The 18,264-nt window shown below is 39.1% G+C and overlaps 1 protein-coding gene across 5 annotated transcripts; it reads right to left on the bottom strand.

The window, feature by feature from the left end:
* Positions 1–712: 712 nt before the first annotated feature.
* Positions 713–18,193, bottom strand: UBE2D1 (ubiquitin conjugating enzyme E2 D1). 5 transcript variants are annotated; one of them, XM_064662196.1, is made up of 8 exons: positions 18,160–18,177; positions 8,886–8,949; positions 8,757–8,788; positions 6,483–6,600; positions 5,985–6,062; positions 5,620–5,725; positions 3,271–3,364; positions 713–1,587 (listed from the first exon to the last, which is right to left on the bottom strand). In XM_064662196.1, the coding sequence occupies exons 4-8, from the start codon at positions 6,531–6,533 to the stop codon at positions 1,542–1,544; spliced, it is 375 nt and encodes a 124-aa protein (XP_064518266.1). In that variant the 5' UTR covers positions 6,534–6,600; positions 8,757–8,788; positions 8,886–8,949; positions 18,160–18,177; the 3' UTR covers positions 713–1,541. The 5 variants fall into 5 exon arrangements, with proteins under 5 accessions (XP_064518266.1, XP_064518265.1, XP_064518263.1 ...); XM_064662195.1 differs by lacking the exon at positions 18,160–18,177 and adding an exon at positions 16,988–17,031; XM_064662193.1 differs by lacking the exon at positions 6,483–6,600 and having other exon boundaries at positions 18,152–18,193.
* Positions 18,194–18,264: the final 71 nt, after the last annotated feature.

The following is an 18,264-nucleotide window of genomic DNA, read 5'->3' as shown; positions in this document are numbered from 1 at the left end:
GGTAGGGAAAAAAGCTCCTACTGTGCACGCTTACCACTCGTACCCTAAATTCCAATTTAGCATATATTAGAATAATTAAAAAAAACCAAATCAAATATATTTCTCATCTTAAAAATATATTTTATGTTGACAAATTTCCCAACTGGAAGTCAGTTTTCTTTCATGTGCAAGGTACAGAGAAAAACATTTTTATTTTCGGATAACCAAGAAGAATGCACAGTAGGAAATCAAGAGTTTTTCTGCTCCTAATCTACCTTTTAAGAACAGATTGCCCCTCTCCAGCACTACTGGTTTTCCACATGCATACTCTGAAGCAACTGAAGTGCCAGTTAATGGAACAGTTACCTTCAAGTGTGAGGAGTTTACTGTAACGTTCTGATATTGAAAATACATCACCTTAACTAAGTGGTTGATGTTGAGACACTTGTGGTTACCTCCTCCATAGATGAATATAGGTGTAAAATGGCCTTAAACTACTTGAAATCCTATATTCAGCAATGGGCAGAGCATGCTAAATCCATTAGGCTAAAGCTAGCATAAAAATTAATTGCAACCCAGTTCTAAGCAGTACATGATGCATAGTTTTATTTGTCCTTCTCTTTATAAGACACATGCACATATACTATTGGTGATTCTCTAATGTTAGAACAAGTACTTTAAAGATATGCATGAGTTAAAATAAAATAAAATAAAAAAAACCACACAAGAAAAGTAGTAGAAAATGCATTTTATTTATATGGAAAAGGCTACATTTGGATTTGTAAAAGGTCAAAAGGATAGTGTTACATCAAAAATCAGTTGTGAATAGCAACAAAATGGTTACATTATCTCTCTACATAGCAGTGCAATTAGTTCTCATTGCAATAAAATTAAGTATGCAACAGAATAAAACGAAGTGTTTCTCCATAATCAGCATACAAAGAATTACAGTGCAAAGATCATTTTAGGTTTTAAGAAATCTGCAGTCAATCTTTAGAATATCCTAATGTGTGGGATACTCCAATTAATTTCATTACTAGCAGTTGTATCTTGTCAATACTGTGCACACTCAAGTAAGTCTAAAATGAAATTACTGACATTGTAAATAAAATATTTAGTCTATACAGTAAAAAAATACAAATTATTAAGTGAACTAACAAAAAAAAATTTGAATACACTTATGAAACAACAACATACTTCAATGACAAACATACAGTATTCATCACATAAAACCAGCTACTTTTCCCAGCAAAAATAATTCAGTTGCTTTACAACTGCATTACAGATCTTGTAGTCTGAAGATGCAGGTGTCCAGCTCTTAAAAACCATAATAAATGTCTTCTGCAAAGCATACAAAGAGGATAAATATTCTTATCACAGTCATAAGGTTATTTTTGGAAGTTTATTCTCCCTTGCTCCAGAAACACACTTACATGGGTGAAAAAAAATTCAAGGGGAGTCATGTTACATCAAAACCATAAATTGTGCTCCATTTCCTTCTAATTTTGAAAAAAACCTAGAATTTACAGTACTCTGTGGTATATGAAAAAGTCTTCACAAGTTTACATTGCATATTTCTGAGTCCATTCTCTTGCATGTCTGTTGTATCTGTATGTGCAGAAAGAAGGTGTTACAGTGAAGAGCTGTTAGTGATACACTGACAATGGCCACGTATTTACTTAATATAGGTGTTATTGTGCTTTTCACCTCTGAGCACTGAGTCGAAGAAGTTAAAATAGTCTAAAAGCCAAAAAAAATATACCCACTGTATGTTCAGTTTCTAAGGTTACCTATTACAGCTATTCAGACTCAAAACCAATCTCACAGGTTTGCATTAAAATGCATATCATTGTGCCTACTTAATTTGCACTTCACAACTGGTTCCCTTATTTGTACCTTAACAGGAAATTGTTGTTAATTATTCCTAAATGCAAATGTTATTAACAGTCTGACAAAGTTCACGCATTTTAGTTGCATAAAATTCAGTATAATTAACTGGAGTTTTATTCTCCCTTCTGCCCTGCCACCATCATTTCAGAACTTGAAAGGAAAATTTTCTGAAAAGTATTTTTCACTAGATTTTAAGTCTTCCTTCTGGTATGAGGCTGCTTAGCAATCCCAAAGATAAATGACCTTAGAGAGTTCACAACTTCCCCTCTGATCTTTCTGTTTGCTACATTCTGCTTTTCAAACTAGATTCACTTTCTTCTGGGTCATCCAGAGAAAAATGCTGACAAAATTTCAAATCTGTTTCTTAAGATCAGTATAACAACTCATGAACTAACCGGTTTTCTTCTTAAGAATATGCTATCATACAAGTCTTAGGATCTTTACTTATACTGAAATATTCATAGATAAATGCTATGGGGTAACCAGCCATATAATTAATTTCCTAAATTCAAGATGAGATAAAAGTAATTTAATAGGTGATCAGCTATAGTCAAGACTACACATTGTCTCACTTTCTCTAGCAACGATTAAATTTCGAGTTTTGGAGAGAAAACACCTTCACGAACAGGAGGCACAATAGCTGAAATCACTAGTAAGTAGGTAGGTAGACAAAAGTTGAGACACAAATGGGGAGAAGCTGATGCATAACATCCTCAATTTTAACACTGCCTGCTTTGCAGAACAAGCTGCAGAGTTCAAGTGGTCCAAAAGTGAGTTACATGATTTGACTGTGCCAGACAGTGAACTGTCAGAAAGAGGCCATTTTAATAATTCTTACTCTAGGGAGAGAAATACTAGACCACAGACTTCCATGTAACTTCTACACCACTCTTTTTTTATCCACTGCTCAAGGTAAAAACAACACTCAGATCTTCCTGAACCTGTGACATGTGATGAGCCACAGGCCACTAGCATAACGCTGCAAGAAGTCTTCAGTGGCTCAATACTGAATACAATATGAAAAATAGGTACCAAAAAAACTCAGCTAACCAAAAAGTCAAAAATTCTTCTGTACAGGTTTTACAAACAGAGGATTGCAGTAGCAAGAAACAACTCATGTTTGGGAAATGTTTTTTCATGCAGTGAATATAAGATGACACACAGAAGTGTGATGGTTTTATGTAACTAAGTACAAAAAATTAGGTACCCAGCAACACCTATGTAGGCATACACAATACCTACAAGTTTTCTACTTGCCATAGCTATTTTCAAGATTTGAAAATCTAATCCTAATCCTGTAGAAATCTATGAAAAAAGTATTGCTAAAGTTAAGATAGAAGGCGCTTAGCAGGTAACCATCTGCAAGTACCACATTCACAATTATATATACGTTATACTCACTTTTCCTTGTCTGACTTGTAGATCTGTGCAATATCTGGTACTAAAGGATCATCTGGATTAGGATCACAAAGTAAGGAGCATATGGACAATAAAACTAAATAAAAGAGACACTAGATTAAACAAGTTAGTTTGCTTTATTCCTATAATACATTAATATATTCCAGCACACTGAAGGAAAGTGGTGGAAGATTGGAAAAAGAATGCATATTAGTATTAAGCTGTCATACAGCAGTTCTGTTCAGAAATGTTTATACAGCATCATTTTTTTATGGCCTAAGTAAACAACACCTGATATGAGCCTAGAGAATTTGCAACCCATGGACTTGCACCTTTTGTAATGATCTCTCTCCCACATTTTAACTTATGAACATTAAACAAGCTACAGACCACACAGTTACATATAAATATTTGCTCAAACTAAGCATTTCATCTGCAATTATTTAAGATAACTAATATTGTTAATATTACATTGTCATGCAGTACTCTATACGTGCACATGCTTCTCCACTTCTGTGCTGACAGTTGTTCTCTCAATCATATGAATACTTTACTTAAGCATGACTTCCATTTTGAGAAAATGCTTAATCAGCATTATATGCAGGTATTCACTTACAATTCATATTCACTTCCTGGTATTGAACCAAGGATGTTTAATTTTTTTCAGGAAATTTCTATTTTTATACTCAGAACTAAAAGCATACAAGAGTACCCAGTTAAACCATTCTAAATGTGTCGTGAAAGGGAACTTAATGCTACCATAAGAACCTGCTGTAGAATATCTTTTCCCCCCCCCTGCTTTGTCTTGTTACCCAGGAGCCCACACCTATTTTCAGCAGTAGGAAGTTTGGCCACTTCAATACTGACATATTTATTAAGTGCCAGTAATATCAGAAAATCGGGTTAGAATACACGGTCACACCAATCAGAGGTGCTCTCAGTATGTTTTAAACCTTTGATTCAGTAAAACAAGGACTAGAAAGGAGAAACTTCCATGAGTCACTCAAATTTTCAGTTTATAAAATATTAATTTTCAGTTAATAAAATATATAGCGTGCAAGCAGGTTAAAGGCACGTCACATCAGAACAGGAGACCAGCAGACTGCTCCGCTTTATAACCGAAAGAAGCACTCAACAAGATAGAAAGTTGCTGAAGATCTAAAAACTGAGAGTTTTCAGTTGTAGATGCCAAGTGTTAAACCTGAACGCCAACTTTCATTTGCTAAATAATTAGAAACAAGAAAATTTTTTGGGTATCTACAAACCAACTAATTTCTGTGAAAAGCTGATACCAAGGACACACAAGAGTAACTCAGCAAGACACAAGAGTAGTTCAGCAATGACTTCAGGAAACAGTATTAGACTCAGATTTCATACAGCTTGTCAGATTACTGCACGAGGCTGTGTGCATGAGAAGTTGCTTTTCCAAGAAGGGATGGCAACTGGACTTGCATAGACCAATTTCCATTGGATAAAGACTAACATTTTTTTTCTTTGCTTGTACACCCAATGCAATGACACTGTTCTAAAAAAAGACATGGTCTGGAGAGCTCCCAAGCACAGAACAAGATGTGATACTGTTTAACCTTTTGAGTCACATGGGAAATTCTGTAATGACTTAAGCGTGCCTTAGCATTTTGAAGGTGGGTGAGAAAAAACAACAGCACCCACATTTTAAGCAGCTTTTGAAGTGACACAAAATGCCTGCAACAAAAGAACTGCTTAACTATTAATTCAATATTCCAAAAATCTACAGTGTTTAACTAGAGAAAGTTTAACTACAGGACAAGAATATTTTAATAAATCTTTTGCTGATGACTTTGAAAGGAGCTACATTTTAAAATATCCATCTTACGGAGGAACGCAAACCAGAACAATTTATCTCATTTTAAAATAAAGTGTAATTAAGACCTTAGCCCACACAAGGGTGCTCAGGCCACCCAAAGAGTCATCCCAGGCAATCACCTAAGCCCACACTTGTCAGTATCAGGGTTTTCCATTTACATCCAAAATCATTTGACTTTGAAGCCCTGCTCACCAGTTTCTCCTCAGTTCTGCGTGACTGTCAGCCTTAATACAGAAGTTGCATTTCAGGCTGATTGGACATTTATTACCTTACTCAACTTGTTTTAGAACGTTTCTTTGCCATGCACATATTTTTCTGTAATGTGACACTCCCAACAAGCTGTTCAAGATCTGGGATCATAAAAAGAATTCCAAAGGAATTTGCCCTTTCTGAAATGTGCAGGATAAACGAGTCCCCACTGCCACCTTTAAGACAGTGCAGCAATACACGAAAAAATGCCATGTGTATGCAATTTCATAAATGCATTATCAAATCAGTGAGCTTACCTTTAGATACAGTCAGAGCTGGTGACCATTGTGATCTCAGGATATCAAGACAAATACTCCCATTACTGTTTATGTTTGGGTGATATATTTTTGTTGTAAAAGCAATCTGTAATAAAAAAATAAAACCAAACCAACTAGCATAAAATTATGTTTATTACATTTGGAATCCTTAACATCATCCCTCCCTTTCCAGTCATACTAGATATGCCAAGACAACTTTTTTACAGTCTTATCTGTCATCCACAAAGAACATGTGGGTTGCTCACCTTTCTGGTTTTAACTTCCAAAATTAAGCCTCAAAGAACTAAGACACAGAAACAAAGTTTTGACCAAAAAACTGTGATAAGTTCAAAGAAAGGACTTACTTTTGGTGGTTTGAAAGGATAGTCTGTTGGAAAGTGTACTGTGAGAAAAAATACACCCCCTTGATATGCACTATCAGGCTGGGGAAAAAAACAAAACAAATAAAACACATTAATATATTTCAGCCATTTTAGAGTTTCCCTTTTGAATGCAGATAACCTTCCAGAGCAAATCTGGTTTTTCCCCAGTACACAGCCCACTGTGGGCCGTATCCTGGGAAGGCACCGAGGGAATGGAACCCTCCCACTGGCCTGCAGAGCTAAAGTAGAGCCAGTCGTGGCTACTACTGCAGAGGCACAACACAGCTCCTGAGCCCTGCCCTGCTGGGCAGAGAAAAGGAGGGAGCAGTGTTCCACTGGGGAAGCTACAAATCTGCAGAGCAATAGCTTCACTGCACTGAGGGGAACACAAAAACCACAGCAAGTCCTCCAAATCCTGTCGCTGTGCAAGACCACAGCTGCTCCTATCCTCCTCCATCCTTAAGCTACAAATATACTTACCTTAAGAAGTGGTTTCTCTTTGCAGAGGCAAAGAGTAGGATTTTCCAACATAATTCAGTTCATCATGATGACATCGGGGAGTTTTAAAACACACAACATCTTTGTGACCTGTACAAATCTGTGAACATGCATTTTGTTAGAAAACATGTGCACAGGTTTACGTCCAGGTTGCACAGAGCTAATACAATTAACTCAGCTGTAGTCATCTGTTGAAGAACTCTCATTTTTATTAAAAAAAAAAAAAAAAAAAAGAAATGAGTGGAAAAGTCTTGATGCTGAATGATAGAGAGCAGTTCTGCCATTTCTGATTAAGGGAAAGAAGAAAACCACTCTCATTACATGGTAAGTTTAAAACAGCAACATAGGAAGTCAGTCTCAGGAAAGCTGCAGGAAGATTGAGGTTTGGGGTTTTCTTATGGAGCCAAAGGCAGACTGTTTCTAAAAATCTTTACCTTGGAAATTAATGGTTTTAGAGATGACTATATGACTGTAAGAGGTAGAGCCACAGTGGTCCACTAAGACATGTTTTCTTACACCTTAAAGTGCAGAGAGTGTTGCAGTGTAAGGCAGGTTATATATAGTCATACTAAGTCAGCATTAGGTAACATCAGAAGAGGTTGCCACAGTAATTCCAATTAGGTTTGAAAGGACTGCTTGCTTGAATACTAAATGGATTTTTTCAAAGTTAAAATAAGCTGAAGATGAGACAAGTTCAGTGTCAGAGAGGAGGCAAAGCGAAGTCACACTATGTTTTATGAGCAAGGTATATACAACAAATTGATGACATCCATAGGCAGAAGAGGTTACCCTACTTCCACACAGAGGAAACAAATTCTGAAGGTAAGCTTTAGTCCTATGTTTCCATCAGGAAACATAGAGGATGCACATCCCTAATTTCCTTTTGTTATCACAATAAAGGATTAATATCTTGAGATATTCTCTTCCTGTATCTCTGCAGAGAGGGCTGAGGAGGGTTGGCAAGAGATGCTCATTCTTATCCTTAACTAGAGACATCTGAGTAACCTGAAGCAAAGAAAAGAATACTTTCCACTACAGAATAGGAAAGGTAAACTGCAAGCTGGAGAAGAAAATAGAATTTAAGCCAAAATTTATGTTCTAGTATTTCCCCTCACTCATGTCATCAGAGTTATTCAGGACAGAGACATTACTGATGGCATTCAGCACATAAGCTTCATTAACTCTTCTTTGCTGCTTTGCTGTTGACCCTTTATCTCAGTGCAAAATGGCAAGGGTCAGAAGGATTTTATATGTGAAAGAACAAGGTTGTTCAAGAAAAATAGCAAAAGCATTAGTATAGTGCAGAAAAACAGTTGCTGCTGGGCCACTGACAAGTTGGACAACAGATTCCAGCACACCACTGGCAAATTAGTGACTGATCTTTCACTGCTTCAGAACAGCTGTGCTGAAAATGAAGAAATAGTCTTAAAGGAGACACAATTCAACTTTTCTACAGCATGCAATGCTGCATCTTAATGGATTAAGTATTATCTCAAAATTTCACCTCGCACAGCAACTCAGCTCAGCATCTGAAGCAGAGACATGTCTTTCCAAATGAGTAAGTCCAAAAGGAAAACACTAGGAATACAAATTCCTTACCAGAATATTAAGAAACACACCTTCCACCCGATCATGTTGTTCTTTATTCTTTTTTTGCTAAAATTCTTTTCAATTTTCCTTTAAAACTTTCTGGTTTTAAGTTTTATTGTCCTTTCTTATGTCATTTCCTTGACAAGGGTCATAATTAGGGTCTTTACAGAGCTCCCTCAACCCAAGGAAAGCACTTTTCTCTCACAGAAACCAGCAAAAGCACCCACGACTGCTGGCCTGTAATTTGCAAAAGTCATCTGCTTTTGCCAGAGCCATATCACAGCCATCAAATAAAATATGCTCTGTCTAAAAGCCCCAAAATCACCCTGTGCAACTCCACTCTTGGAGTTACCAACTTTAATACTGGATTTCACCTACTCTTTGTCCTTTCAGATGGATGAATCTCCCAGAATTGATCTGATCATCTTTGAAAGGCCAGCTCTTTGCTTTGTAGGCCCCCCTACCAAATCAACCACCACAGCACGGATTTCTGAAGGTACAGAAAGCAACTAGTACCAGACTACTACAAACATCACCCTAAATCTTCAATCTATACACAGCACAGCTGAATGTGACTGCTAGATTTATAGAAACCCAAATGAATTCTTCCATAACAAAAAGAGAAGCAAGGTCTTACATTCTAAGGGGCACAAATGATATACTTACAGGACCCATAATAGTTGCTTGCCAATGAAACACTGAAAGTAAAAAAAGATAAAAAATTAGAGATTTTTCCAAGCTTTTTCATAACTGAAAAAAAGGTAAAAATCTGACTATGTACTATGAAAAGCTTACAGTCATCTCCAACAGGTCCAGCAGAACAGTGGGCCGGTGGGTCTCGCTGCAGGTCACTCAGTTCCTGTAAGAAACACAAACATTTGAAAGACACCTGCGTGAAAATACACACACCTGGCAGCATCCCTTCAAAAGTAAGAACACAAACCAGTTTTATTAAACCTGTGAGGTTTTTCTTGTGGCATTTTGATAAAACAATCAACACTTGAAATGCACATTGGGACTGAAACAAAGTTTTTTTGCCAGATGGTCTGCAGCTAATACTATGCTAGAAATTAATATCTGAAAGCATTCAAGAGCTGCAACTAGGTTCATAGTAAGGAGAATATACTTAAGTAGACAGAAAAAAAAAAGAAAAGGATTTCTTAATTTGTCTGTAAATTCACTGTTTAATTTAGAGTTATGTGCTAATCTGATTATTCCTTTATCTTTTGATTTTACAAAAGTTTCTGCATTGGCCTAGTCTATGTACATTAGCTAAGCCTGCCTGGAGATTATATATGAATATAACATAAAGGTTCCTAACTAAACTAGAAACTAAAGGGAAAATATTAGTTCTTACAGCTTTTTTATTATACCTTGATTTAATTCCCTGAATGCCTTTTTTTTTTTAAATGACTACTAAATCACTCCAAAAGGAATTTGAAACTTAAGCACTCACAGAAGCTTTTGTGGGTCAACTGATTTATTTTTCTAGCAGGAGTCCACACAATGGACTAAATTATTAGTGAACTAATAATTTAAAATTATTATTTGATTACACAAAACCAGCTCAGTTTTTCATCTATCATTGCTATTATCAAATAGAAAACAAGCCATGCATTAATGTCAGTCCATTTTCCTTGTTTAATTCAATATACTACGTTTGATGTCTGAACTTTTACTGTACTAAGGATGAACAACTTTTTCCAATTCTAGGCTGATAGGAATTGTGCTGGGGTAACTTAATGACTACGTGTAAATACTTCCTTTGAAATAAGTTAAAAGATACATGCTAAATCAGTGTTTGTAAGTAATTAAATTCATTACTCAAAACATATGCATTTAAGTCAACAATGGACATGAGCAGGCCTGCAAATACCTCGAATTTACTTTAAGGAGTAACAATTCCTACTCAAAAAACATTAGTCAAGGCAACTATTAGTCAAGGCAACAAAATCAAGGTTTAAATTGAAACTAAGTTTAACTCAAGTGTAGAATTTGTGTATTTAGTGCGATCGGACCTTACAAATAATTTGAAGCATTAAAAATCTGCACTTCTCAACTTCTGTGATATATTTTTACATTTATGACAGCTGGTAAATATTTTAACTCAGTCTGCCATGCATCTGACACCTAAATTCAGCCAGACTTCACAAGTCCACTCTTGGCCATGAATTCAAAGAAAGGCACTGCACCATATCTTACTACGTCTCTGCAGTCACTTCTCAAAATCTTTGTGATTTAAAACAAGAGAGACACTTCTTTCATGTACTGAAATAGCTCAAGTTGCCAACTAGCATTACTTGTCTGCACTTTAACTTTATTCTCTTGGTGAAACTGTATGTTGGTCCAGAAACAACACTCTGGGCTAGACTTTAACTAATAAAGGCAACAGAAAAATGTGCAGTTCCCGTTCTAGTCGGAGGATTCGGATTTTGTTAAGGAGTGATCCAGAGAACCAGCCATCTGTGCAAAGCCAAGCCACTGCCAGTACACACAGGGAGTCAACCAGTGTCAAGTTTCCAGCAGTCACCAGTCCTCACAAACACGACCAGCAGCAGTGCTGTTGCAGCCACTGTCTTCTCTAATTTGCAACTCAAGATATAACCTAACAAGAGAAGGTGAAGTCTTGCATACACACTAAAAAAAAAAAGGTTAAAATAAATAAATAAATAAATAAATCAAACAGCTACATGAAACTGTCTGCCAAAACAGAGAACTCAGACTAAAAACCATGCATTTTATAATGGTCATTGTTGATTACTAGATTCAAGGCAATGATGGGGAAAAATACATAGCTTAAACTCATCAGAAAGCCTCTAAAGTATATGCAAACATTCTCTATACAGATGCAAACATCCAGGCAAGTACTTTAATTTTAGAGTCCCAAGTCTGTAACAGCACTCTCATTTGCTAGATGTTCTCCTTGAGATCTTTCCATACCCCAAAACCCACACAAATTGGTTTTCTTTCAGATATACGTGTGTACTTCAGAATTGGCAGAACTGGGGAAGGCTTCTCTGGTATACACTTTCAATTTGCTCAGGCTAAAGGCCTGATTTTGTTCATGATAAAAAAACCCCATCTTTAATCATACCTTGATGAGACCCAGAACTATCAACTCCTGTTATTAACATTTCCTAATAACAATGAAGAAAAGCCTCTCTTCAACCAACTTCATGAAATGAGAGCAATGTTCACAAATACATTCAGAGACCTTTTGCAGCCAGGAAGCAAAGCCAGAGCAAACTTCAAAACCTTCATAGTGCAGATTCAAGCCTTATTTTGCAACCATATGAAATTACATACTGAAGCTAATGTGGTTTAAAAATATAAGTGGTAATATGATCAAATTTGCAAATTGAAATGGACCGTATGAACGGTTTGAATCCTTACATTCAGAAATTCCAGATCAAGCTGTGATAAAAAAAAATAACTACTCAGCTTTATATTGTTAATAATGCTGTTTAAGCTTCAGAATCAAATCAAAATTATCTAAGATTTAGGCTTTGAGCTTCCCTACACCTTTTGAAATGATGCAAGGAGATAGAATGCCCCTGAATCAAACTGACCTGCCAGAATTGAACACTGCAGAACAAGTGTGAGGACTCTCTAAAGTAGATGTAAAAACCTGCTTCACGACTTCACATATTCACAAAAGAATTATTTGTAAAGGGAATTCTTGTATTCAGCGTCTCAAAAATGCTCTTCACAAGAACACCAAAACTTTGCTTTGTCAAAGGACAAGGCTGAAGATTTACAAAGCTTCATGTGCTGAAACCTCACCAAGAAGGGCAAGAGAACTGCATGTGAGGCACTACACAGCCAACACTAGAGATTCCCCTGTAATTTTAAGTTAATTGCTTAGGGCAGCTTTGTCCATACTTTATGGATTATCATCATGTAGCTGCATGATGCAGGTCTTGTCGCTTCAAGGCCTGGTCTACATGAATATTTTTAGTCACTAGTATAGAAAATGCTGGTGCAAGACTTTGATGTACACATGCTAACAAAGGGGATCTACAGCTCAAAGTGGTGCAGATTCACTTTCAGAAGAGAAAGTCACCACTATAAGTTACAGTGTACACTGGTGCAACATGTTTTATCAGAATACACAAACCCTAAGTTCTGCCTGCAGGAGGTGCATCAGAAGTATCAGTTATTTTAAACACTGGTGAGTATCACAGCATAAAAGCATCTGTCAAGAGCTCCAACACACGCTACACTGTCCCAGAACAGCCAGGATAAACTATACAGAGAAAAATAGCTAAGCTGGGAACTTGAAGGAATAAGTCTTCTAATCCTCTCAAACACACAAAATAGTACACGGTAGAATAGAATACTGTTGGCTAGAATACTCCTGGAGATGGACACAGCAAAGCTTCCAAACTATCACCTTTCCTTGCACCACACACGCTCCAAAACACCCCTGCAGCATCGTGAGACAAAAATTTAAGATTCAAGTTTAATAGCTGTGAAACACAGGCCACGGTACGCTATAAATGCTGGAGACATTTCTGACTGTGCAGACTAGTGTTCATGGTCAAAGAATAATACAGGATGTATTTCATAACAGTATAAAGTTGAAGACTGCAAGGGCAATTTAACACTTACATCTTGATTAGCAGCCAGGCTTCTCTCCCAAAAAGCTGCTAGAACGACATTGTAAAGGATACTTTGGTAACAAGGAGATAAATCTTTTCTGCACAGTACTCAGGGATACTCAGTGACTATGAGCATGAGTAGTAAGAACAACAAAAAAACCCCTAAAAGTGTCTTTTTTTCCAGTTTAAAATAATCAGAAAAAAGACTGCAGATTATCAGAAGCCCAAAATGAACTGCACACAGCATCACTCAAAGTTGTTTTCATTCTCTAATCAACACAAAACCACAACCAGAACCTTTTGCCACATCATTATTTAAAATATAGAGGTTTATCTTTGTCAGCTATGTTCTTCATTTCTTGCACAAAATGCACTGTAGACCACAGACTCATTTCCTACCAACTCCATGCATACACCACTGCTTGGAACCATTTGTTCCACGAAAAGCTCCACAGTGGTCATACTTAAGACTACTTTAAGAATTCTCTGCTCTTTATAAATTTGGTAAATGTAGAGCACATATTTATCAGAACATTTATTGATATAATTGTTAGTCAGTAATAAAGTATGTATTCTATTTCCATACATGGTTTTAATGCAAAAAAAAAATATTGCTGTGATATCACAGCTGATATTTTGAAAGCAAATTAAAACATGTTATGTTACAGCCAAAAAAACTGTCTCAGTATGTTTATTACCATCTAAAGACAGCATGTTTAAAATAAAAATCTAAACCACAAATATCAATAAATTTTGAGTCAATTTACAATAGCAAAAGTTATTTGCAACATAAATTTTAAAGTCTGTATGTCCTGTTAGCCTACACATCTATGAAACACACATTGAAGCAGATATATATATAACTAAATGTTTGAATGCTTCTGTTCTTACTGAGTTGTGGCAGAAAAACAATCAAGCAGTATGTACCAATAAGATAAAACAACAGCTATTTTTAAACCAGTCTTCGAATCTATCACTTCTAACAGGTTTCAAAATCTCTTTAAGTCCAATTTTTTTATGCCTGTAACAAAAGTACACATGTATTTGTTTTGTAAGTACTGCAAGCCGGCCTGAGCATTAACAAGCACAACATCAACTGCCCATTAACATTGGAGGAGTATCCAGGTACAGGACTTATGATGAAAACAATCTCCTCAACCATGACATGGAACTGACAGGACAACAAACTGCACAATTAGGTGTGTGAACGAAGAATTCGGAACAGGAACCCCAGAAAAATGGCTCTGCATAAGACAGATGGGCAGAACAGCCCTACGCACTAACTTGCATAACCTGACAGCCTGAATTATTTTCCACCTCACACAAAAGCCACAGCGTCTCAGTTTCCAGAGGTGGGAAGAATAAAGGCTTCTTTGCACAATACTCCTTCTCAATTAAAGATGACACGATTTGTTTTGTTTTCAGCATTTGCAACACCTGGAATTTAAAATGCCCGCAAAAACATGCACTATTCTTTCAGTGGTGCATCACAGACTACAGAGAAGCAACTCCTGCCCCAAGGAACATCTATTCCACCCCACACAACAGCACAGCGTAGAAATACAGTGCCTCCCTAATGCAATGGCAAAGCAAAGCACTATCAAGGTAAATGAATTCAGGTTCCTCAGCTTAAGATGAGTAAGAATCCCCCAACCCAAGCTTCTCTGAGGAACTCCAAGATGAATCTGTCATGGAGGCAGCACTGATGGCTGGGCCTGCAGAGCAAGGCTTCATGTCCTCATTGTTCTTCCACCCGCAGGACTAAGATCAACACACTTCCATGTGCAGTTATCAGCTTGTTCACTGGTTACTCAGTTGCCCACTTTTTAAGGAAGCTCCCAAGTGAAATACATCCTTCTATGACTAATGTATAGTCTTGAAGTCCATGTGCTGTCCTCCTTTGAGGAGTCACTCAAGACCGACTAACCAATGGCAGGATGCAATGAAACACATCCCAGTGGCAAAACGACTTAGAAATCAGAATCCCAACCAGTATGAGAAAAAATATGCTTACTAACATGTCTGCATATTATAGCCTTGCCTCCTCTGTAGGAGTTATCATACTGAACACACCAATTATTAAAATTACTGTGAACAAACAATCAGGCTTGCCACCAAAATCCCTTAGTTGTGTTCAGGCACAATTCTGCACCACCCTAAATCCACCCAAGCTTAACTTCAGACAGTATGTCTAGACTGACAAGCTCCCAAGCAACACCACTGTTTTCTAACAGCACTTTGTTCTCCAAAGAACTCCTCTAGGCACTCTGTGAAACTATGAAGTTCTTACAGCATTTCCTCTACTCCAGATCTTATCCCTTCCTACCCCTTAGGATACAACATAGCTGTCAGCCTTTATAGCCAGTCTGAAACATCAGGAAGTCAGACAGGATAAACATACCATCATATAAATACATTTTATCTAGCATTAAACTTCCAGTTTCGTGATTTTCAGGAAAGCTCTATTTATTACAGGCACATCAAAACAGTTTGCCTTTTTGAACTTCTCCCCTTCATTTTAACTTTCTGTTTGAAACAATCCTATTTCCTTGCCACTCTCTCTCCTCTTCTAGTACTCCAGAGACAGGCTGGTGGCCAAATCCCTGTAGTTTTTCTTCCCCTGGAAAGGCAGCAGAGAGTGATGAGGGTAGTTAATGAAAAAAAAAAAAAAAGAAAACCAGCAGTAGTCAATTCTGCAGCAAACTAGAAGTAAGCAGTAACTAGCTCTGAATTTAATCTCTACTCTTCTGGGAGGTCCTTACCCGGTATCTCTTCATGTTTTGTGCAGAAGTTACTGCATAACCAGGAAATTTCACACTGCCTTGCAGTCAGCACATCGGAAAGCATTGCTTCATTTCGAAAGAGTAGAAACAGAATCTAATAAGGCTAACAGGATGAAAGATACTTTCATAAACAGTGTAACCATAATTTCACATCTATCAAATGCAAAGTTCTTAAATGCCACACTAAAGAAAACTGTGGGTTTCCAAATCATATGGAAGTCTCTAAAGCAGAAAGAAAAGTTACACAGGGAACATCATAAAAGCATGAAGAACAATCCTATTCTAGAAGAACCTCATTTGGAAAGCCAGAAACAACCACTCCAGCTCAAAAAATACCAGATGATCAGACTTTCTTTTGTCTGTTTACCTCAGAAGAATGAAACCGAACAAGAATTGGAAAGAGATGGTATTCAGAACAGAGGTGGGAAATTAAAATGGCAACAAATGGTAGACCACTCCCATAATAACTAGAAGCATGACAGAGTTACTGCTAGAGAAAATCACTGTAGTTATTTACTAATATTTGATAAAATGGTCAAATGGAACGTTCTCAACAAGTGATATGAAGTAACAAAAATCTCCCTTAACTGCACTACCTGTAAAAGTGTAAGCTTTGTAGCTCGAGTCACGACTACCAACTTCTGGTAGAAATCCATCCAAGTAACTTGGTACCTACTGTAGGGTGTCCTAAATCTGCTTGCTGTGGGGTTAACTGGTCACTGTAGAATCCTACTTCTGCAACACCAGTGGTTTCAGGAGCAAAAGGGAAGCCTGAACAAGAAACTGGAGGAATGTCACAGAACCAGGATAGCACCAATGCCGACTAAACATGGCACGTCAACAGCAACCAAACACCACAGATTCTTTATCACGGCCACAGCACTGACCTTAACTCCACTCCTGTGCTGGCCACCCGCGGTGCTCTTTTTGTCTGTACTGTACAGCGACCTTGCAAAACAAAAGGAAACTAGGAACTTGACTCCACAGCTTGAAACTGGCCATTTTAAAATATCAGCCCGAAACACTACAGCCGAGATACATTCCAACGTCACACCAAACACTGTGCTGACAGCACCGCTTAGCCTGGAAAACAACTCGGGCACAGGGCTGACCGAGACCTGCACAAAGGGAGCCCAGAGTCCGGACGAGAGATACACCTGCACCTGCTGGAGACACCCCCTCAGCACCGCCCCGGCTCCCCCGCTCCCCTGGGACGGCAGATTACAGCACCGACTCGGGGTGCGGGGCCTTTAAGGAGGGCGAAGAGCCCCGAAACCGTGAGGAGGCCGACGAGAGGCCTCACGCCCGCTCCCCCTCCCCGGCTGCCGGCGACGGAGAGGGAAGGACGGGTCCCGGCGGAGACAGTGCGGGACAGCCGAGCCGAGCCGAGCCGAGCCGAGCCCGGCCCTGCCCGGCCGCCGCCACCCCCGGCAACAACGGGACGGTTCCGACGGCTCCCCCGGGGCGGGGAGCCGCGACCTCCCGCAGCCTCCCGCGGCTCGGCCCCACTCACTTTCTGTATCCGCTTCAGCGCCATGGGAGCGCGCGGCGGGAGCGCGCGGCCGGGGGAGGCGGGGCGGGCGCGCTCTCGCCGAGCCCTTTGTGTCCGCCTGCGCCTGCGCAGCCCCGGTCGGCGCGGGGGGCGCCGGGAAGCGCAGTCCGCGGGGAGAGCGGTGCGCGCCCCCTGCCGGCCGGCGGTGCGAGCGGCGGGGCCGGGCCCGTCCCGCCCGCGGGGCTGCGGGGCGAGCGGGGAATGATGCCTTAAGCCCCTAATGGTTATTTATTTTTCTAATATTTGTAGGCCTTATAAGTTTTATAAGTAGTGGAAGTAGACTTTAAAAGCAGCAACCCTCACATCCCTTTCCCTGTAGTACAAATAGTTTACACATTCCTTAACACTCTTACTCCATTCTATGTACCCTATACCACTCCTACCCCCGAATCTAGTGGCAATGTTTAGTCTTTTGTCAAGGCAAGGCCTAGATTGTTTGCAGAATGCTTGTATCTTGGCCTAAACCGCAGAACACGGTCAAAAATTAGGTGACTATGTACCCTTTGTGCTCTGAGGATGATGAGACTGACGAAGAGGTGGTCCCGAAATACACCCCAGACTCAATTCTCAGGGGGTGGCCCCGGGGCGGTCCAGAGTAAAGGCCACAGGGTGGACACATTTGGGATTGGACAGATATTGTTATAATATGTAACATCTCAGGCACAGAGGGCGCGCATCGTAACATCTTTTGCCTCTGCAAACCCTTTCCTTATCTCACCCCTAATTAGCTGCTCCGGAGATTTTTTTTAGCACCAACATCTCCCGCGGCATCAGGAACAACGGGGGTTTGCGGGTAACCAGGAGGGGTCTGCGAGCAGCAGGGCACAGGCAGGCACGCGGAGGAGTGAGGGAGAAGAAAGTAACCGTGTGGAGCTTCAGAACTGCATCCAAGGAAAAGCCGTGACACGCGATGCTGTGCGAGAGCAGCAGGAAACGTGTGTTACCGTAAATCGGCAAATAAAAAACCCCTAATGCTCGATTTGTGGGCATTAGCGGGCAGGCATTCTTTTATTATCAGCACTGGACACACAGGAGGATAGCTCCTCTAGTCGTGTGTGCCCCGTTCTCAGCTCAGCGCAGCTAATATTTATATTTACTTACGATTTTACATAGTAAATGTCTTACATACTCACTGCTTCTTATAAAGTTCATACATATGTTACATATGTAACATACATATGTTAGTTCTTAGAAGTTCTTCGGAAGTCCTTATTTGGTCACTAAGGCGTCTTCTGTGG

Source organism: Pseudopipra pipra, chromosome 8, assembly GCF_036250125.1.
Source record: "Pseudopipra pipra isolate bDixPip1 chromosome 8, bDixPip1.hap1, whole genome shotgun sequence".
Lineage (NCBI taxonomy): Eukaryota > Metazoa > Chordata > Aves > Passeriformes > Pipridae > Pseudopipra > Pseudopipra pipra.
This window is presented reverse-complemented; position numbering and strand designations above follow the sequence as displayed.